Source organism: Hypanus sabinus, chromosome 6 (genome assembly GCF_030144855.1).
Source record: "Hypanus sabinus isolate sHypSab1 chromosome 6, sHypSab1.hap1, whole genome shotgun sequence".
NCBI lineage: Eukaryota > Metazoa > Chordata > Chondrichthyes > Myliobatiformes > Dasyatidae > Hypanus > Hypanus sabinus.
In genome coordinates, this window is record NC_082711.1 from 115046578 (window position 1) to 115070617 (window position 24040).

Genomic DNA, 24040 nt, shown 5'->3' on the forward strand with positions numbered 1-24040 from the left:
GCAAAAATACAATTTTTATGACTCATCAAGAATACATGCTCTAAAACTGAGAGGCTTGAGTCCATCATTTTCTAATGCTGAGGTTAAGACCACCACCATGGAATCAAGGCTGTCGTATTTAATTTATATGTTACTATAATGCCTTCATCATTCATGATTCATGAGCACTTCCACATCTTTACTTCTCCACCTTTGATTCGCTTGTTCTTCTCTGCAAAATTTAATTCCCTTTAAGTTCTGTAGTACCAACTTTTGAAACTTTCCTCTAATGACCCATCTTCTAGCTTCCTCACAGATCCACATGTAGCAACTTCTGCTTCCCATGATTAAATTAATTTCTTACACTCAATAGGTGTTCCCATATATGATTCATTTATTTTTCCAATTACTAATATTCCATGGTGTGGTGTCAGAATATTAAATGGAAACTTCAATTCATTGAACTTGTTACCTTCTTGAAAAAGTCAATTAATTTTAAAGGTCATTTTTAATAATGGACATATTGATTCACTTTTGAGTTTGCACTTTATCAAGACTATTCATTATTCTGTTTCCAAGGAATATTATGATGTTGTTTCCAGAGTTATCATTTTAAATTCTTATTTTATAAACAAGTACTGCATGTGCTGGCATGTTAACTCTCATTAGCCACTTTCTTCATATCTAGGCAATCAATGTAAATATTCTGTATATATTGTCAAATGGAATCCTGGAATTTCCTTAAATGTTCAAGACAGACCAAAGACCTACAAGTATCTCAAGCAATTTTGGAATAATTTAACTTAGCAATGAATCATATATACTTACTGCTATTGTTGCTGTATTTATGGTGGCTCCAGCAGGAACAGCCACCATCATGGTGTTGCTACCAGCTTTTGTAGGGTCACTAACAGTCATGATCCTCACCCCTACTTTATTTGGGATACCTGCCATAGAAACAGCAGATGTGTCTTCACCAGGCCTCTTCATTGCTTGGCGAGATGGCTGACCTTCACAGGTAGGAAGCTTTGAAGCAGAGACTGTACTACTGTTCTGACAGGAGATCACTTGAGAAGACTCTGTAGGACTGGACTGTACAAGCATATTGCCGTTGTGATTAGGCTGAGGGATGGTAACATTAAAAGTGACTGTTGAAGTTCCAGTAGTTAATATAGAGTTCCTGTGTGATTGAACTGTTGGATTTGGTACTATTACTGTAGTGTGTGCATGCGATTTCAAACTTGAAACTGAAGAAGGTCCATTGCACATTCTGCCCGATTGATTAGTCTCACCATCCGAATGACACTTGACATCCTGTTGTTCCTGGTTAAGAATCTCCCCATTACCCAAGTGGTTAGAGCCAACTGACTTCTCATTGGGAACATCCTTCCCTATGTGTGAACGATCACCTTTTGCAAAATCAGAATCCCCATTAATCATTGGCCTTTTTAAAGCATTTTTAATTTCTACTACACCAGCTTTCCCTAAAATTGGATCTCCATTTGTCAAGCTTGTCTCATTACTTGCTTTTGATTCCAGCAAAGCTGGTGTTTTCTCCACAAAATTACGATGATTCATCCCTGAGCTGGGGCTCTCCTTCTTACTCTCCCCATTAAACAGTTTTCCAGTCTGATCAGGTTTTCCATTTATGTGTCCATTGTTCGAATTGTAAGCATTAGCCACAAACGCATTTTCGATTTGTCCAAAGGGTTGTTCTGCAGATTGTGAATTAAATGCTTTTGTAACATCTTCAGTTTTCTGGCAAACATGTTTCTCTCCTTCTGATTCATCTACAGTTGACTTGCTTTGGTTGACTGAAACACATGATGACTGGATAGGTTGAGTACTGGTGACTAGCTTTGCATTATGATCTCCAGAAAGGGTATTTGCTGAGCTTGCATTTACTTGGTTCACATCTGTATTGGTTAAATTGGTATTTGGTACAACAGTGACTGTGACTTGTTGATTGGGAGGCGGTCCCTGGAGAATGGTGCTTGGGCTGGTTGTGGAAATTAACTGGCCAGGGATAATTTGCACAGTCTGTAGGCCTCCATGTGGTTGTAATATTTGCAAATTTGGTTGGTTCATTAAGAGCTGCTGAGATTGGGGTTGAACAGTTGGTACTGTGTTGGCCATCATTTGATAAACTATCTGAGGACTTTGAGCCCTGGTAACAGAAGGTGAAACTTGTGGGACAGGAAGTAGGAGTTTGCCAGCTTGTGAATGAGGCGGTGGTTTAGGAAGTAGCAACTGTTTTATTACACTGGTTTCACCAGTATTAGTTTGTGGACCTCCCACTGAAGGCTGCTGAACATGGACTTGAATTGGAGGCTGTTGAACAGAAACCATTTGTCCACAAGTACTGGGGTTCACTAAGGAGGATGGTGGCATTTGGGCAGAAGACATTCCACCCTGATTTGTTAGAACAATCTGATGAAAACTAGCAGGGTAAACTTGGCCTTGATGTCCTACTATCACTTGAACACCTTGTTGGGGCTGCTGTTGAAGTTGGGTAGAATTGCTGACAATAGTTAAAGGGGTTGGACTAATGTTTTGAAATGTCTGCGATGAAACTGAGTTTTGGTTGCCTGCAATGGTTAAAGTCTGATTACTTGGTAGCTGAAGCGCAGCAGCAGATACAACAGTGGTAGGAGCTCCTGTGTATTGAAGATGCACTTGCACAGGCTGGGCAGTAGAAGGTTGGATCAGCGGACCTTGGGAGAATAAGGCAGCACTTGTAATGGGTTGTGTTCGTGAAGGAAATTGTGAATTAGGCAGTGTCTGATTGAGAACAGAAACTGTCGAGGTTGAACAGACAGGCTGCTGTCCAGTGAGGGATTGATGAGCAACTGCAACATGAGGAAGATGAACATTAGTGGTCATGGTAGGTAGCTGCACTGCAGTAGTAACTTTGGTTGCTGCCACTTGAACTACAGCATTTCCAGAAACATTTGTGGTTACTCCAGTATGTAAATTTGGATGAACAGCAGATGTTAGTAGAGCATTAGGTTGTATTCCACTGTTGTTTGAAATGGTACAGTACTGATGATGCTGGACAGCTGTATTTATCACAGGAGGCAGCTGGGTTACACTCTGGGTCTGAGTTGTGTGAAGAATTTGTGTGACTGGTTGACTTGTAGAAAAGGTAGACACAACAGTTCTGTGCATCTGAACAGAACTGCTCTGGACAGGAAGAGCAGCAGTACCTAGAAGGAACATAAAATGATTATTTCAGTGTTATATTTAACTTTATTGTAATAGCATTCTGTATATATGGAACTGGCCTATTTCCAAAAATCCAAACATAATTGCAATAACATATTTTATGAAAGACTCATAAGAATCATTCCCTGATTTTTCCTGACTGCTGATATTACTACCTCTAATTTAATTTCCTTCTCTCAATTTTTATCCACCACTGAAAATGATCTAGTACTTTCATTACAGTACAGTGCAGCAAATATTTGCATCTCTTCAACTGTTCAACACAGAGAGCCTGGACAGGGTACCATGACTTTACTCCATTAGGGCTTTACAGTAAGTGCAATCTTCACAACGCTCACTGTTCAAATGCAAATTATGGAGTTTAGTCTGTAAAGTAAGCAAATAACTGACGACTGGTCAGCTGTCCACTGCCAAACTTAATAGCTGGATAACCCGACATTTGGGGCTTGTTTCACAGAAACAGAATAATACAATACAGAAGACAGCAATTCAATCTAGTTTGCATGACTTTTTCCCACTTCTTGCAATTTCTAGAAATCCCTTCATTTTTTGAAACTACTTTTCAAGAATCATGTACAATTTTGAAGACTGCTATTGAATTTGTACTCATCAACCTGACAAGGTCATAACCCTGACCAATTGGTGTGCAGAAAAAAAAATAGATGGTGGCACTGTTCTTCTTGCCAGTCAACCTAAGTTTGCGTTCTTGCTTATCAAATCTTCACAATGAAAACAGTTTCTCTTTATTAATTTGGTCTAAAACCTTCATAATTTTGAACTTCTTGAATTACCTCAGTTTTCTCTTCTCCAAGGAGAACAAGCACCCTAACATGGTACTTGCAATCCCTCATCTCTGAAACCATTCTTCTAAACTTCATATTCTTAGAAATTCGATGTGCAGAGCAGTCCCTATTTCATCCATACTTTTTCCAAAGTCATCAATTTATTCCTAAAATGCAGTGTCCTGAATATGCCACAGTACTCTCTATGGGGTTGCAAGCTTTTTATATAGATCTAAAGAAGTTGGAGATGCTCCATTTAAGTCCTCCTTAAGTAGTTCTCCCAACAAACTCAAAGACTGATTAGGTCCAGTACAAGAATTCTTTGCATCAATGCCAAGATATCACATAAGTAGGTTATTACTCAAATAACCAATAGAATAATGCCTCCCAAACTGTGTCCTGGGTTACTAGTCATTTGGAATGTAGTAGACTGAAATTAATTGATGTGGCAAGCAATGTTTCACAAGGTTCTCAATCTAGATTAACAAATAGCAGATTTAGGGGGCTCAATGAATAGATGAGACCACAAATTCAATGGTGTTCAGTTTTCTAGTTAGTGATCCACATGAAGTGTTAAAAGGAATTTGTAGAATGTCTACGAAATGGCTTTTAGAGCAGCTTGGGGTTGAGCCCACAAGGGAAAAGGCCATTGTGGATTTGGCATTGTGTAATAAACCAGATTTGATTAGGGAGTTTAAAGTAAAGGAATCCTTAGAGGCAGTGATCATAATACGATGGCATTCACCCTGCAGTTTTAGAGAGGGAGAAGCTAACGTCAGATGTATCAGTATTACAGTGGAGTAAAGGGAGCTACAGAAGCATCAGAGAGGAGCTGGCCAAAGTTGAATGGAAAGGGACACTAGCAGGTTTGACAGCAGAACAACAATGACTGGAGTTTCTGGAAACAATTCAGAAGGCACAGGATAGAAACATCCCAAAGTAGTAGTCTTCCAAAGGGAGGATGAAGCAAACATGGGGACTGACAACAGAAGTTAAAGACAGCATAAGAGCAAAAGAGAAGGTATACAATATAGCAAAAAATAGTGGGAAGATTTAAAAAAAACCAACAGAAAGCAAGTAAAAAAAAGCAATAATGAGAGAAAAATGTAACATGAAGGTTAGCTAACCAGTAATATAAAATGCCAGAAGTTTTATCAGATGTATAAACAGCAAAAGAGAGATGGGAGAGGATTATCAGACCACTGGAAAATGATGCTGGAGAGGTTGCAACAGGGTCAAGGAAATGGCAGACAAACTCAGTAAGTATTTTGTATCAGTCTTCACTGTGGAAGACACTAACAGAATGCCAAACACTTAAAAGTATCAGGGTGACAGAAGTGAGTGTAGTTCCTATTACTGTGCTTGGGAAGCTGAAGAAATTATGGAGGCATTAGTGGTGATCTTTCAAGAATAACAGGATTCTGGAATAGTTACGGAGGACTGTAAAGTCACAAATGTCATTCCATTCTTTTAAGGAGGGAGGCAAAAGACAGGAAATTATAAACAAGGGAAAATCTGAGCAACACACACAAGATGAAGTAAAGAGCTGGGAAATTGATTGGTGAAAGAGACAGAAGGCCATGGAAGAAAGAAAATCGATGTTCATGCCATCAGGTTAGAGGCTCCCCGTAACGGAAACCGGCAGGGAGGCATCTGTTTGGGTACACTCTAACCTGACATCGATTTCTCAAACTTCCGGTAATGCTCCCCCTCATCATTTACCATCCCCTTTTCCCTCTTTCACCTTATCTCCTTGCCTGCCCATTGCCTCCGTCTGGTTCTCCTCCCCTCTTTATCTTTCTTCCATGGCCTCCTGTCTCTTTCACCAATCGATTTCCCAGCTCTTTACTTCACCCCTTTCCTTCCAGGTTTGACCCATCACCCCATGTTTCTCTCTCCACTCCCCCCACCTTTTTTAATCTACTCCCTCAGCTTTTTTGCTCTAGTCTGCCGAAGGGTTTTGGCCCGAAATGTTGACTGTAGTTTTTTCCATCGACGCTGCCTGGCCTGCTGAGTTCCTCCAGCATTTTGCGTGTGTTAACAGGAAATTAAAGGCCAGTTTGCCTGACTTAAGTCATTGGAAAGATGTTGGAGTCCATTATTAACGATAAGATTTCAAGGTACTGGGGTACATGATAAATAGGCCAAGTCAGCATAGTTACTTTTAGGGGAAATCTTACCTAACAAATCTGTTGGAATTCTTTGAGGAAATAGCAGGAAAGATAGATAAAGAAGATTCAGTGAATGTTGTTTACTTTGAGTTACAAAAGGCCACACACTGCTAAACAAGATAGAAGTCCAAGGTATTACAGGAAAGAAACCAGCATGGTTTGAAGATTGGCTGACTGACAGGAAGTAAAGTGGGAATAAAGAGGGCCTTTTAGTGGTGTGACCGCTTCTTTACAACATTATATGTCAATGATTTTGAGGACGGAATTAATGGCTCTGTGGCCAGCTTTGTGGATGATACAAAGATGGTGAAGGGACAGGCAGTATTGAAGAAGCAGAGGGTCTGCAGAAGAACTTGGATTAGGTGAATGGGTAAAGAAGTGGAAGATGGAATACAGTGTAGGGAAGTATATGGTTAACTTGCAGGCTGAGCTGGTGGTAAAGAAAGCAAATGAGTGCCAGCATTAAGTTCAAGAGGACTATAATTTTTAAAAAAAAACAAGGATGTGATCCTCTGGCTTTATAAAGGCATTGGTCATATGCACTTGGAGCACTGTGAGCAGTTTTAGGTCCCTTATCTAAGAAAGGACACACTGGCACTGGAGAGGATCCAGAGGTTCATGAGAATTATCCTGCGAATGAAAGAACTAATGTATGAGGAACATTTGATGGCTCTGGGACTAAACTTGCTGGAATTTAAAAATGAGGGGAAAACTCAAAACCTACTGAAAGGTCTAGGTAGTGATGTGGAGAGGATGTTTTCTATTGTGAGGGAGTCCAGGACCAGAATAGAAGGATGTCCCTTTACAATAACACTGAGGTGTAACTTCTTTAGCCAGAAAGTCATGAATCTCACACAAAATGCTGGTGGAACACAGCAGGCCAGGCAGCATCTTTAAGGAGAAGCACTGTCAATGTTTCGGGCCTGACGAAGGGTCTCCGCCCGAAACGTCGACAGTGCTTCTCCTTATAGATGCTGCCTGGCCTGTTGTGTTCCACCAGCATTTTGTGTGTCTTGCTTGAATTTCCAGCATCTGCAGATTTCCCTGTGTAAGTCATGAATCTGTTGAATTCACTGTCAAAGGCAGCTGCAGATGCCAAATCATTGGGTATATTTAAAGCCAATGTTCATAGACTCTTGGGCGTAAAAGGATGCAGGAAGAAGGCAAGAAAATGGGGTTGTGAGAAATAATAATCAACCAGCATGGAATGGCAGAGCAGAATCGATGGTCCAAATGGCCTAATTTTGCTCCTATGTCGAATGATCTTTAAGGTATAAAGAGATACTGCATTTGCTCAGCAGTGAGTCACAAAAGAACGTAAATGCAGACTAGCAAAGTACAAGTACCAGAATGTAGTAATAAAGCAGCCCTGGCCTTCATTCTTAGCTCAATATGTAATAGGCATCTGGTGTTTCCAAGAATGTGAGAAAAGACTATTGGAAGGATAGTCAAATTGGCATGGCGACCATTCCAGTGGCAGGAATGAGAGTGAAATGGAAAGAGAATTGGGAGTCAGATGGATAGAAATGGCTTTCTACAAGTATGATTGGAAGTACCAGTCTAATGAAGACTAGATGAAGCAGATGAAGATCTAATGAAGCAGATTATATAGTATCTGAGGAGAGAGAAACAGTATTAATATTTCCGATTGATTGAGTAGTTTAGTTCTATTTTGCAATGCACTAATTGTTAATAGAGAATTTGAATGAATGAATGAAATTTTATTTCGGTCAGTACAAACATAACAAAAAGCATCATTTTCAACGATGATTTCATAAGACAAAATTAAATAATAAAAATCTTCAAAAGAAACTGAAAGGGTGTAGGCTGAAACTACAGCTTATTACACCTATCCCTCTTATACAAAAACATACTTGTGTCAATCATCACATCAAAACAAAAAATTTCATAATCTTTTCACACAAAATCCAATTCCAAGTATCATTTATTTACATTACCCCCATTAATTTTAAATCATGTATTTTATATTTGTTCATTGAATTATTTTAAAATAATTTTTTAAACTTAAAAAATGTTTTTAAATTCTCACTACAACTGTTCCATAGATTCACCCATCTGACTTTGTACAATGATTCTTTTTACATTTGTTTTTGAAATATACATGCTCCTCTCAAGTCTTGTTGATTTTTTTCTCATTTTAAACAATCTTTGGATACTTTGTGGTAACTGTCCATTTTTTACTTTATACATAATTTGTATTATTTTAAAATCTACAAAATCTCTGAATTTTAAAGTGTTCAGTTGAATAAACTTGAAATGGGGGGGGGGGGAGGAAATTAGCGACTGTAATTCTCCAGGTAAAGAATAATCATCTCAGATGTTTTACTTGTACAAATTGGTAAGGGTTAGAGTGGCTCAGAGACTTGTGAACAGAAGGAGTTTTGATTCACAGGACAGCAACATCCAATCAACTTAAATCAGCCTGGACCCATATTCCAGGGAATCAGAAAATACAGGCAAAAGCATAGAGAAAAAGCAGTATTCAAGGGAGAAAAAGGTTGGACTTAAAGTGAAAGCATGAAGTTAAAGAGTAAGATTACAATTTCCGAATGATAAGCAGAGAGCTTAACAGTAAAAGCAAATTAGCAAAATATAAAAAGTTAAACTTACAGATGTTTCTGAATTCATGAAACATTTGACAGACACTAGATAAGTAACTAAAATTTATAACATGATCTCACAGTGAGAAAGATCATGAGTTAAATATACTAGAGTCTTTGGAGCTTAGAAAAAATAGAGGGTTATGAGTAACGTTAGGTAATTTCTAAAGTAAGTACATGCTCAGCACAGCATTGTGGGCCAAAGGGTCTATATTGTGCATAGGTTTTCCATATTTCTACATTTCTAGTTCTTGATGCTAAAGGAGTGGAGGTAAACACAAGGGTAAGTAGCAAGAATGATCCTTGCTTAGAAAAAGAGAGTATAGAATTAGATTGGGAGGTAGGAGGGGCGAGATAAAAGACAGGGACAAAAAAAATTCAATCTAGTGTACAAATTTAGAGTTCACAATATGGAGTCTTTTACCAAAAACAAATTGGGTATTCTCTTTGCAGAGTACCTACATTCAGTCTGAAGAAGTGACCCCCCCCCCCCCCCCGTGTTTCTTATTGCCTGACATTTAGTTCTCTATTCCACTCACGCTGAACTGCTTGTAGCCTCCAACACTGTAACAATGAGGTACAACTCATGTTTGAGGACGTGCTCCCCTCCCCAATCTGCCTGTGGGCTCTTTGTAGCCTTCTGGACTCAATATTAAGCTCCACAAATTCTGGTAAATTTGCCTTCTCTGTATCAGATCTGGCCAGTTCTGATAGTGCCATCCATTTCTGACACTGGCTTGGTTTTTCTCCATCCGGTAACACTGTCCATCTGCTGGCCATGTCTCATGGGCCTGTATTTCACATTTTTCACTCTGATGACTGTATTATCATGATGAACCTATCAACCACTACGTAATCCGATGATAACCTGGCCGCACTCAAATCACTTCAATCACATTCAATCTTTCTCCTTTCCATCTCAACTCATTTCCATTCTCTCAACTCATATCAAGTTTTTCCTTTCCCAATTCCAATAGTCTTTGACTGAAAGGCTAATCCTGTTCTCTTTTTACAGATGCTATCTTGCCTGCTCACCAGGGTATTCCTAACATTTTCTGCTTTTATCTCAGATATCAGATACTGCAGTTTTACTGACTTCCACTAAAAATAACATCTTTGGTTTACTGGTTTGCATACTGGCCTTTAATGACAGCAATATACTAGACTCAACATCAGTAACACGAAAGAGCTGATTGTGGACTTCAGGAAGGGTAAGATGAAGGAACACACACCAATCCTCACAGAGAGTTCAGAGGTGGAGAGAATCAGCAGTTCAAGTTCTTGGGTGTCAAGATCTCTGAGGACCTAACCTAGTCACAACATATAGATGTAGTTAAAAAGAAGAAAAGACAGCAGCTACATTTCATTAGGAGTTTGAAGAGATTTGGCATGTCAGCAAATACACTCAAAAACTTCTACAGATGTACTGTGGAGAACATTCTGACAGGCTGCATCACTGTCTGGTACAAGACCGAAAGAAGCTACAGCGAGTTGCAAATTTAGTTGGTTCCATCTTGGGTACTAGTCTACAAAGTACCCAGGACATCTTCAGGGAGCAGTGTCTCAGAAAGGAAGCACCCACTATTAAGGGCCTCCAGCACCCAGGGCATTCCCTTTTTTCACTGTTACCATCAGGTAGGAGGTACAGAAGCCTGAAGGCACACACATTCAAGAACAGCTTCTTCCCTTCTGCAATATAAATTCCTAAATGGACATTGAACCCATGAACACTACCTCACTTTTTCAGTATACAATTATTTCTGCTTTTTTGCACAATTTTAATCTATTCAATATAGTATACTGTAAATTTACTTACTTATTTCTTCTTCTTTCTTCTATATTATGTATTACATTAAACTGTTGCTGCTAAGTTAAATTTCCTGACACATGCCAGTGATGATAAACCAGATTCTGACAAAAAATTAGTCAAGAAATAGGAAAATGATGTAGGAAAAATAATAGCAATCATCTTGGATTTTTAGCTGTCATGTCATCTGAGACTTTAAATGCATTTTGGAGGAGGATTTCAAAGAACTCATTTGGAAAAGTTCTCTGGAACAATATGTAATTGAATAATTCCAGGAACAGGCTGAAGCAAGCCTTATATTCTGCAATGAGATAAAGTGAATAGTAACCTCCTGAGAAAGTCTCTGAGGAAATATCACAATATGAGAGAATTCAGTATGCAGCTGGAGAGAGTTACAGCTCAGTCAGAAATTAAAGAAATGAAATAAAAAGCCAATGATACAGGGGTAGATACTGAATTAGATTAAAAGTTTCAGTAGATAAATAATAGCAGGTGCTTTGAGAAATATTTCAATATTCTGAACAAATACACATTCCTCTGAGAAATAAAAACAAGTAATCCATCTGCGAACAACAAAAGATATTATGACTGTATTAGATGGATTATAACATTGCTACAAAAAGCAGTAAGTCTATGAATATGAATGAGGCAAGGAATGACAAAAATTGAGGACCGAGGGAAACGATGATCTGTATGAATAAATTTGCAAGATAGACAGAACAGATTGTAATAACTTCTGCAACAATGTAAAACCAATAGTAGCAAAAAAATACAAAATGCTGGCAGAACTCAGCAGGCCAGACAGCATCTATGGGAGGAGGTAGTGACGACGTTTTGGGTCGAAACCCTTCATCAGCCCGAAACGTTCTCACTACCTCCTCCCATAGATGCTGTCTGACCTGCTGAGTTCTGCCAGCATTTTGTGTTTTTATTTAATTATTTCCAGCATCTGCTGATTCATTTGAGTAGCAAAAAATAAATGTGGTTCCTTTAAAGCCATAGTCCCAAAGTGTGTGATATCTGTGCCCGCGCCCCCCCATCGAGCCCGGTGGGAGTTTCCAAGGGGGCAAAAGAAATAAAGGGGAGATAGAGGGGGTGCTTTGTAGCAAAGGAGCAGCTCAGGGATTACAGGCTTAATTTAAGAAAATACTTATTATAAGCGTTTGCTCCTCAGTGCCTCATAATAGCTTACAATGATCGCATGATCACCTCACCCCCTGCTAACCCACTGTTCTCTTAGACTTTGGTTGAAGTGCATTATGGTTGCTGAAAAGCAATCTGAAACTTCTGTCCTTGGCATATCATGAGAAATCTGGTCTGAAGATTTTGTGTCATTTCCAGGCCCGGCCTGCACATTATTGCTGTTCACTGCTGTAGTACACTATTAGTTAGTACAATTCCCATTTCCTAATCACAGTTACACAATTCCTGTAAATTAGGGTATGGAAATCTGCTGTTTCAAATGGACTTGACCGTATTTCATGGCCCAACCTAAATATCACTGCCCCATTTATGCAACTTCAGGCAGTGATTCAGGATTTGCCCGAGCTATGATGATGTCATAACTTTCCAGTTTATTGATCGCAGTGCTTCACGTTGGACTTAAACAATATATGATTGACCGTGGTAATTAATACTTAACGAAAAAGGCAGAAGCAGGCCAAACGAGAAAGAAGTGTAAACAGTATAGTGCAGGGTATCTGAATTATGGATTTATACCAGCGCCAAGCCGATGTTTCTGTTTTGTGAAAAGGTGTTTCCAAGTGAGGCAATGAAACCATCCAGGCTCTTTGAACATTTGAAGAGAGCACACCAGGATAAAGCAAACAAGAACTTGGTTTATTTTCAACCATTTCGTGAAAACTTTCCAGAAATGGATAATACTTCAAAACACGTTTGTCAGCACTTCACAACAAAACAGTGATGGTTTGTGTGCTTCATACAACTTTTCATTGTTCATTGCTGTATCTGGAAAGCCCCATACAATTGGATAAGAACTGATTCTGCCAGTGGTAAGGGAAGTTCTGAGTAGGGTTTTGCAGAAGTCACCAGACCAAATAATTAAAGTGATTCCATTCAATGACAACTCTGTTCAAAGATGAATAGATGAAATGTCTAAGAATTTGGAAGACACATTCTGTAACGTACTTTGGATAACAGAATTTGCTCTGCAGTTGAATGAATCAGCTTTGCCAGGCAACCAATCTTTGCTTCTTGGTTATGTTCACTTAAGCATGCTTTAAGAATTGTTATTTTCAAGGGAACTTGAAACAGATATGAAGGGGGAGTCAATACTTTAGGATGTTGAGCAATTTTTCAGAAATTGCCATTCTGCTCACCAACATTCTTACCTGTGCAACAAAGGGGCACCACCTATGACAGGATGCCACAGTGGGACTATTGAAGCCAAGGTTCAAAAAATCATATCAAGACTTTTAGTTGCAGAAAGAAACCTCTGAACACTATCCTGTATTGTAGATAAAGGTCAAGATTTATTTATTGCCTTTCCAACATCACATTTTGTGGTTTCAGTGCAGTCGCACAACTTCTTTCAAAGCAACAAAACTGACTGCAAAATTACTGAATGTAGGGATCTGAAACTCCCTCTGAGTGATAGTCAGCCTGATATTGGGAAGCTAATATTACTACACCAAGTCTATGCATCTCACTGAAAGGTGCAAAGCAATGAAGTAGTGAATAGTTGGACTACTTAGGTACTCTAAAATTGTTGCTGAAAATTATTTTTACTGTAACTAAATATTTTTATTTGTAGTTTTGGATTTGCAGTTCTTATTTTTCTTCCCATAGTGCATCATAAATTCTTTATAGTTTTTATGTAATGGCTCGAAAGGAAGAGGGGACACTGGGGATGTAGTCCGGGAGTCAAAAAAGGTAAAAATGTTATGGAGGAATAAGGTTGAAGCATTATACAATATGATACATCTTCCTTTAATTCCAGAGACAACAAAGCAGGAAAAAAAGTAAGAGTCTAAAGCAAGTCAGGAACATCCCCTGAACCCAAAAAGTATGCATTCTGAGAGTCTACAGGAAATGGCTGGATAGATTTGACAAAAAAAGGGCAATGAAAAACCAACTAATAAGTACAAAGTACTTCTCCAATTAATCTGGGTATTTCATCTACATCTAAAGGATTGCTAGTTGCTCAGTATAATGATTTCATAGATATGTGATGTACAACATAACTCCACACACCTGGCCTGTGAGACTAGCCTGACATGCCACAAAAACATGTTTCTGCACATTTTTACGACTTCCCCAGCCTGTTGTAGCTCTTGGAGAGCCTCTCAGGTTGCCAGCAGTCACAGTATTAACATTACATATTAGACCAAAGAGCAGTCCAGCCCATGAAATGTACTCCACCATTTAACAAGATCATGGTTGAGATCTTCAGATCTCTGTAGCTAGCCAATCTGTTGTCCATGCTAATATGTTACACTCCCCAGCCCCTAACAAAACTATAGACAGTAACTTTTATGCAGCACATTTGGAAATTTACATGTTCCCTTCCATCCAGTCTGCTTGTTGTATGTATAGGGAGCTCAAATATCATATTGACCATCCCTAATGGTTATGAATTTCCAATTGCACTGCTTCTAAACAACGAGTTTCAACAGTTTTCCAATGATTCATATTATACCGACTGGGTGAAGTCTCCTGCTTTGTGTCTCCATCTTTTACCTTGCAAATAGTTTCGAAATCCATTAAAAATGGAATTGTTATTAGAAATTATATAACTACAAATATACAAATCAAATGTATAACTAATTATACTTTAAATTGTAAGCTTTGAATTTCCACGTGAACTCCAGAATGCGAGACACTAAACAGAAATGCTTGAAGAACTCAAGCAGCATCAAGAAAAAGTAGTCAAGATGCCTTAGATTCGGGAACATTTCCTTGAAGATACCAAAACTTCTTCCAAAAGAAATTGTAAATCTGTGAAAGTTTTCATGAATTAAGTGAGGGATGATTTTGTAACAAAATAATCAAACATAAATATATAACCCAAATGAATATTTATGAAAGAAAACTGCTGAAAATTTAGTAAGATTAAAATAATGCCAAATTACTTTGCGTATAACACAAATATTATATTTTTAAAGGTACATACATACTAAAAATTAACCATGAGATTACCAAACGTCCAGACTATTATCAAATCTCCAGAGTAAAAATTATCTTAAAAAATTAATTTAAGCATACTGTCAGAAACATCAATTATAATTCTTTGGATATTAAATAAGAAACCACTTTTGACTTGCTGTTGCTTTGAAGTAATCTGAAGGCTATTAATAAACTTTAGTATTTATATCTTAATGTACACGATTGAATGTACCTGTATCTGGTTATGAATGGCTAAAACACATTTCACACAAGTACCATGAGATGTAATCTGGATGAAAATCTTGCACTTTGCATGGGAAGAGGTGCACAAGGAGTTAAGTGTAAACCAGGCATATTTGTCTTAAAGGTCAATGTAAAATTGAATTGAAAATTTCTTAGTTTTTGTGAAGTCAGAGTACTACAGTACAGAAACAGACCCACTTGCTCATCTAGTCCACGCCAAACTGTTAATCTGCCTAGTCCCATCGACCTGCACCTGTACCACAGCCTTCCATATCCTTTCCATCCATGTACTTATCCAAGTTTCTTGTAAATGTTGCAATTAAACCACATTCATCACTTCCAGGATGCTTGTTCTACACTTGCATGACCCACTAAGTGAAGTTGCTCTCCCTCAGATTCCCCTTAAATATTTCACCTTTTACCCTTAACCCATGACCTCTAGTTCTAGTCTCAACCAACCTCAGCAGAAAAAGCCTGCTTGCATTTACCCTATCTCTGCCCCTCGTAATATTATTTACCTTCATCACATCTACCCTCATTCTTCTACAACCCAGGGAACACAGACTTAACATATTCAATAACTCAGGTCTCTATAACTCAGGCCCTGAAGCCCTGGCAACATCCTCATAAATTTTCACAGTTGTCTTATAGATATTTTTTCTCGTAGGTAGATGACCAAGTTGCACACAATACTCCATCTATGGCCTTACCTATGTCTTACAGAACTTCAACATAACATTCCAACTCCTGTGCTCAATAATTTGATTTTTGAAGGCCAATATGCTAAAGTTCTCTTTATGACCCCATTAACCTGATGGGCCAAAAGCCCTTTTTATGACCCCATCTACCTTTATGGTCTCCATCAGGTGAAAATTCTATCAAAGTAATTATTTATGTAATGTGTACAGAACATCCTGGACCATTGTAAGCATTCTTTGATTCTTGGAGGAAAAAATTGTCATCACAACTTGAAATATTGGATGATTACTTCTCTGTATTAACATTATTTTGCTCTGAAAGTACAGCTTACGCAATTAAACTCTAAATATAAATGTCATTCACTATTCTCTTACCAATAGAACTTGGTGTTGTACTGGAAGTAGAGCCAGTTTTCATTGTGACTGAGGAATGGTTTGCCATGTGCTGCTCTTGATGAAATGCTCCTATAGGGAGAGGTACTGCTCTACGTTTGATCCCAACCACGTGAAACTGTGACTGACCATTAGCACCAGCATCTTCTATCTTCTTTATTGTGTGATTTGGAAAGGTCAACCTAAATCAGAGATTATATAATTGTTACCCCAATCGGTAAAGATTTTTGAAAGATTATAACCCCTTAAGAATGGTTTTCTCATGTTTCTTAGTTAGCAGGTTATACACTTGCAAGTCACTAAGTAAACTACACAATGAGTTAGTAGAGACGGTGAATTTTAGAATGTCAAGGCACAGACTGCGTCCACGCCAGATCTTTGGAGGAGCTCTTCAATTTATTACTTCCTAGCTTTTCCAGAGTAATTGCCCTGTTGATGTCTCATCCTTGAAGTACTTACCCACCTCCCTGCAGAATATTATTGAATGTGCTTCCAACAACCTTATAAATAGCACATGCAAGATAACAACAATTTTCAGAATAAATATTAGTTTCTCATGTCACATCCAAGTTAATTTTGTCAGTTAACTTAAATCAGTGTCATCTAGTAATCAGTCACAATGGTGAAATCTATCATTTTCTCTGCTTTTCACTATCCTGAAATTAATCAGGGTCTCTCATGTTGAGTAACTAAAATCCCGATGTCCTTGTATAATTTTAGTAATTACCTATACCAGTGGTTGAGAAGCTTTGTACCCCACTATCCCCTTTAGAACTAAAAAGTTAGTGTAACATGTTGAATCCTCCACATACAAAGAATCTCTTCAGTACCTAGATGCTTCCAATCTAGACTAACTGACTTCTTTATCTTCAAGACTTCTATTTTCAACTACAATTTATCATATCAATCTTTTCTATCCTAACACACCTGAATTTCCTGTACTCCAGGTAATAATCCCTATACTTATTTGCATATTTTTCTCTTTGTAACGGGAAGCAAAAAGCTATTGATTACTTTTCCACAACCTCTTCCATTGATCCAAACTCCACTTGCCCGAATCTCATAACACAGATTTAGTTTCAAATTACCTCCTTCCTCCCTTTACTACTTGTCTTGCAGTTTTAAGATTTGATGAATACTGCATAAGATTCAACATCAAAAATACAAATGTGAAAAGCAAATGGAAATTCACATGATTCAATAATAAATTGTTGCTCTTTTATTCAGATGCATCTTTTTTTAATCTGAACTTGCATTAAATTAAGATGCTGTGCAATCTCTGGCCTGAAGCAAACTCTTACTGGACCTCCAGGCTTGTAACAATCACTGAGGCACTGAGTGATTAAAAATAATTTTCAATTAATCTGATCTTTTAAATCATTATTTGATACATTTGGTATAACTTCATTTCTATTGAGGAAGTGCATGAAGTCCTTAATAATAATGAGTGAAGAAATAAAGTTCAAAGTTCACAGTAAATTTATCATCAAAACACATATATGTCACCATATACCGAGATTCACTTTCGTGTTGGCATTCATAGTAAATAGGAACACAATAGGATCATTGAAAACTGCATGCAACAGAGACATCTCCCAAAATCTCATCTCCCTAATTATTCTCTTTAATCACAAAACAGATAAATCTAAATTTTAAAATAAGGACTCCATTATAAAAGGTCGACAGAATAAATCACAGCAAAAAAAAAGCTTCAATCAATGATTCAAAAATAGTGTTCAAGGTAACATAAACATACAAAATAGGATTTGGATATAAAAGGGTAGTGATACAAACAGTAAACATCATTAAGTCATTTTAAGTATGCCAGTTTTATAGCCCTATCTATTTGATAAGTACTTTGAGCACTGCCAGTTAGAATTCAACATACCGTAGACATTTAGTGAATCCTGTAGATGTCAGAATGGCACCACTTCCAAGTTTACTACACAGTGAAAGGTATTCAGAATATAGGTCGACTCGATAGATCGAACTATCTGCACTTTCTTCAAAGTTGGCTTTCAACCTAAGTAGAACAAAATTATTTGTTACAACATTTATCTTCTAATCCTCCAAGAGAGATATTGGGGATAGGGATAGACGAATCAAAATCTATGCAAATATAGCTTGGGATTGCACATTTTCTTTTACTGCATCAAATGTACAGCATACTCAGTTGGGCTCTCCTAAATGATATTATGCCTTCTATCTTGTTAATTTCACTAAAATGCCATCCTTGTATGTGGATTCTTGATTTGAAACATTTTCACAGTAATGACATTTACCAAGGGGAAAAAAAATAAAGATATAGAGTTCACAATTGCATAAACCAGCATAAAAATCAAACTAAACAAAAAAGTTCAGTATGATCTCAGACCACAAAATCAAGTCAAAAGGTTTGGACAAACTAAATTTTGCTAATTGTGACTTTAAATTATTTTTCAGAACACAAGATACTTAACTTAACAAGATACTGGACTTTGAAAAGCCAACACAATGAACACAAGTGGACTCCCTCTATTTAAGATTGACTATGGTCCAAATAAGGTAATCAGATTAATGGAACAGCTAAATAGAGTTGCAGATTCATCATTATTTACAGCAAAGTAAGACAACAATGGCCCTCCTGTCCATTCTCCTCTCCAATGTCTGCTTGCTGAGGGAATCGGGCCTGCATTCCTCGGAGACGCCTGATGCCGGTGAGGATGTCGTAAGCAGTGAGCCAGAAAGCGGAAGCAAGGCAAGCGAGCAGAAGTTCGTGCCAGGAAAAAGCAAGCCCTAGCTGGCCAGCTCTCCCAACCATTCTGCTCTCCAAATGAACATTAAATTGGACTAAATCTGTGGCAACGAAATACTCGGCGGGAATACAGAAATGGACGGAATCCCGGATGCCACCACTGGACTGCTGCTGGGGCAAAAGGTTGCTTACTATACTCAGTAGTTGACACAGAAACATTTTGTGCTGGGAATAACTGCATAAATGTTTGCAGCAGTTGATATAATTTAGCGTATTTAACCATGCAGAGTTGTGGATTTAGTTTTTAAACTGCTCCAGCAAAAATAAAGTATTGGCATATGGGCCTCTTTTGTGCTACTACCTTATGATTTCATAGAACATGAAGAAAAGAGACAACTTGAACTGTCAAGATAAAATAACACAAACTTCATCTTCTTAACCAAATGACAATATCAATTTTGCTTTACAACCAATGGGTAAATAAACATCTCTATTTACTTACTGACATACATATGGATGGCATGCAAAAGGCTGTCACTATCTTGATACCTGACAATAATAAACCAATAACAGAACAAACAATTCTGCATTACTGTAATACTACACTACAGCTCTGCTAGAAGTGCTGGTTTAGTCAGGACCATGCTCTGACAGGTTGGCTCATGTAATTGCATGAAATTAAACACCATCAAGGAATTAATACAGATAAGGAAAAATTGACTTAGAAAAGATCAATCTTGACTGCTTTATAAGTCATGATACAGCCATGAATTATATTTGGTATAAGTGAGGACAGACTTAATAACATTATGAAACTACATTGAATAATCTATCCAAACTGAACAAAGGTTTCGGTAAGAATTTCATTACAAAAGTCACATAGAAAATCCAGAGGAGAATATAATAGAGGATTTTAGGAAAACATTGTTCACTTACCACTGACATGTAAAAGTCTCACTGTCTAATTCCAAGAGGCCAGCAGAAGGGACTGCAACAGGTCTAGTAGCTGTACGAATCAGAAGACATACCACCAAATTTAGCTCTACATTAGCTGGAATAATCAAGTGCTATCAGCTAGCAGAGGGTGAACTTACTAACTTTTCAATTAACCAAAATAAGTTATTTCGATTTATGGTTTCCAGTTCTGAAAATCATTACTGTTAAGGAGCAATCAAATCTGTCAAATTATGTAACAGAAAGATACATTCGTAAGAGTAAGACATTGATTGGCTGTAATCAGATTAATTGTAGATATTTTACCCGAAGATCGGTGCTAGCAAGTATGTTTAGTACTGGAATTACTTTTTTTCACCATACATTATTTGATTTAATGCTCATAATTAAAATAGTTACTTCATAACAATACACAAAGGTTAGAGTGTAATGCAAAGTTATATCAGAAAAGGAATGTTTATATTGCTGTCTCATTCCTAAAATATTTTAAGTTACATTCTGTTATGATTGAGCTATGGTTAAGGGAGCTAGTCATGTGCCAGCTACAAAGTCCATTTGCAGAATTCACAAAAGAATTGTGTCTCCTACATCGGAATGTTATTCATTGACATCTGTTCAGCATTCAATATGATTATTCCTCAGAAGCTGGTGGCTAAACTGTCCTTGTTGGGTCTCAACGCCTCCCTCTGTAACTGGATCTTGGATTTAACAGAGACCCCAGACAGTCTGTGCTGGCAGCAATATCTCTAGCTCCATCATGCTGAGCACTGGCAGCCCCCTGCTGTTTACTCTGCTAACACATGACTGATAGATTCTGTTCTATACCCATCATTAAGTTTACTGATAGCACAACACTGGTTGTCCATCAGCAACAATGATGAATCAGCACACACAGAGGATTGGATTTCAAGTTGTTGCAGGCTGACCATTCCTTACTGTACGTCAACAGCTCCTCCATGGAGAGAGTCTGGAGCATCAAATTTCTTGAGAGTGCACATCATGGGTGATCTCACCTGGCCACCTCTTTAGTCAAGGAAGTACAGCAGCGCCTCCATTTCCTGAGGAGATCGAGACAAATGAGGCTCCCCACATTCTGCTAGAGCAGCATCAGAAGGGTCCTGACTAAATGTATCACTGTCTGGTATGGGAAGTACAAGGCATCTAACCTTAAGAACCTGCAATGGATTGTGATGACTGCTGAGGGAATCATTGGGGTCTCTCTCCCCTCAATCCAGGACAGTACCAGAAGTGTTCTTCACAGAGCCCTCAGCATTGTCAAGGAACCCTCCCATCTGTCCCACCATCTCTTTGACTTCCTACAGTTGAGCAGAAGATACTGCAGTATAAGAACAAGGACTGTTAGGCTGTGTAACAGCTTCATCCCCCCCGGCTATGAACACCCTGCTACAACCCAGTACACATTATTTATGACCGTGCCAGTAGCATTACACTGTTGTATATTTAGCTGTATGTTGTATATTCACTTAATGTCAACTTGCACATCTATAGTATATCTTTATTATCTGTTAGTACTATTGTGTTACTATTATTATATATCCTGTATGAGATATATGTACTGTAATTTGTCCCAGTGGAATTTTGTTTCATTTAACTTTATACCTGTGTACAACTGAATGACAACAAACAAATTTGAAAACAGTTATCTGATGTTCCATACGAACAACTAAATCCTGTGGAATCAAAGTTCAAAGATGCGTTAATAAAGTACATACATGGTACCTTGGTACATGGTACATTACCTTGACATTCATTTTCTTGCAAGTATTTCAGGGAAAAAATAGAATTTACAAAACAAATTATACATAAACAAAGACTGGCAAAGAAGACAATGTGTAAAAGAAGACATGCTGTGCAAATAAAAAAAACTGATAAAAATGAGTTGTGAAGACTTCATGAAAGTGGACTGTAGAATGAGTTCATAGTAGTGGTAATGGAAACTATCCACACCGGTTCAGCACCCTGATGATTGTAGAGTAATAATCATTCCTAAACCTAGTGGTGCGGAACCCAAAGCTTCTGTACTTCCTGCCCGATGGTAGTAACAAAAAGAGAGAATGACCTGGATGGTTTGGGTCTTTGATAATGGATGCTGCTTCCTTGGGCAGTGCTCTATGTAAAATGTACTCAGTGGTAGGGAGTGCTTTGCCTGTGATGGACTGGGCTGTGTCCAGGACCTTCTGTAGCCTTTTTCATTTCTGGGCATTTGGGTTTCCATACCAGGCTGTGATGAAACCAGTTAGGATATTTTTCCTTCCGTGTGCCAATTTGTACCACCATTGATTCCACCAACAACAGTGGTATCATCTACAAATTTACATGTAGCATTGGAGCAGACTTAGCTACAAAACCTTAAGTATAAAAGTGAGTAGAGCAGGAGGCTAAACACACAGTACTATGGTGCACCTGTGCAGATGGAGAGTGTGGAAGAGATGTTGTTGTCAATCTGAACTAACTGGGGTCTGCCATTGAGGTATCAAGGATCCAGTTCACAGGTAGCTACCAAGGCCCAGGTGTTGAGATCAGTGATAAGTTGAGGTTATGATAGTACTGAATACAAAGCTAATGTGGAAGATCAGAAAGGTAATTTATGTGTGGATCCAAAATAGATGGGGGTGATCTTAAATGGATTTTTTTTTGCGTCTGTATTTACTCAGGAGACAGACAGAAAGTCTATAGTTGTGAGGCAATGCAGCAGCAAGATCATGGACCCTATACAGATTATAGAGGAGGAAGTGTTTGCTGTCTAGAGGCAAAGTAAGGTGGATCAATCCCCAGGGCCTGACAAAGTATTTTCTTGGACCTTGTGGGAAGTTAGTGCATATCTTGCAGGAACTCTAATCGAGATATTAAAAATATCCTTAACCATGGGTGAGGTGCTGGAGGATTGGAGGATAGCTAACGTTGTTCCGTTGTTTAAGCAAAGCTCCAAGAATAAGACAGGAAATAATAGGTTGGTGAGCTTGACGTCAGTAGTGGGAAAGCTTTTGGAAGGTATTCTAAGGGACTGGAAATATGAGTATTTGAATAGACATTGATCGATTAGTCAGAATGGCTTCGTGCGTGGTGGGTCTTTAACTAATTACAGAGTTACTAGGAAAGTTGATGAAGGCAAGGCAGTGGATGTTGTTTACATGGACTTTAGCAAGGCGTTTGACAAAGTCCCACGTGGGAGGTTGGTCAAGAAGGTTCAGTCGCTTGGCATTCAAGATGAGGTATAAATTGGATTAGACTTTGGCTTTGTGGGAGAAGCCGGAGAGTGGTGTAGATGGCTGCCTCTCTGACTGGAAGCCTGTGTCACAGGGATCAGTGCTAGGTCCATTGTTGTTTGCCATCTTTATCAATGACCTGGATGATAATGTGGTTAAATGAGTTGGCAAATTTGCAGATGACACCAAGACTAGAGATGTGACAGTGAGGAAGACCATCATGGCCTGCAGAGGGATCCGGACCAGCTGCTAAATGGGCTAAAAATGGCAGATGGAAGTTAATGCAGATAAATGTGAGCTGTTGCCCTTTGGGAAGACCAACCAGGGTAGGTCTTAAATGGCGAGTGGCAGGACACTGAGGAGTGGGGTAGAACAGAAGGATCTGGGAATACATCCATAATAATGGTATCACAGGTAGATAGGGTTGTAAAGAAAGCTTTTGACACATTGGCCTTCATAAATCAGTGTACTGAGTTGGGATGTTATGTTGAAATTGTATAGGACATTGTCGAGGCCTAATTTGGAGTATTGTGTGCAGATTTGCTCAACTACCTACAGGAAAGAGGAAAGTAAGATTTAAAGAGTACGGAGAAAATTTACAAGGATGTTGCAATGACTTGAGGACCTGTATTATTGGGAAAGGTTGAATAGATTAGGGCATTATTCCCTAGAACATTGAAGGTTGAAGGGAGGTTTGATAGAAATATACAAAATTATGAGGGATACTGATAGGATAAATGCAAGCAGGCTTTCTTCCACTGGGATTTGGTGAGACAACAACTAAAGGTCATGGGTTAAGGGTGAAAGGTGAAATGTTCAAGGGGAACTTGAGGGGGAACTTCTTCACTCAAGAGAATGATGAGAATGTGGATCGAATTGCCAGTGCAAGTGGTCGATGTGGAATCAATTAAAACATCTAAGAGAAATTGGATAGATACACAGATAAGAGAGGTATCGCAGGCTATGGGACTAGGCAGATTAATGGTTTGGCACAGACTAGTTGGCCGAAGGGCCTATTTTTGTACTGGAGCATTCAAAAACTCTATTCTATGAATCTATGGTCAATGAAAAGCATCCTGAT

The 24040-nt window shown here is 38.4% G+C and overlaps 1 protein-coding gene across 5 annotated transcripts in view; it reads right to left on the bottom strand.

Moving 5' to 3' along the window:
- Positions 1 to 24040, bottom strand: part of LOC132395769 (AT-rich interactive domain-containing protein 2-like) — a 334560-nt gene that overhangs the window by 26526 nt on the left and 283994 nt on the right. For all 5 annotated transcript variants that reach the window (XM_059972775.1, XM_059972773.1, XM_059972776.1 and 2 more), the window contains 4 exons: positions 19715 to 19784; positions 17933 to 18067; positions 16027 to 16226; positions 808 to 3185 (listed from right to left, as the gene is read on the bottom strand). In XM_059972775.1, coding sequence (XP_059828758.1) covers positions 808 to 3185; positions 16027 to 16226; positions 17933 to 18067; positions 19715 to 19784 — 2783 coding nt within the window. The remainder of the gene's footprint in view (positions 1 to 807; positions 3186 to 16026; positions 16227 to 17932; positions 18068 to 19714; positions 19785 to 24040) is intronic.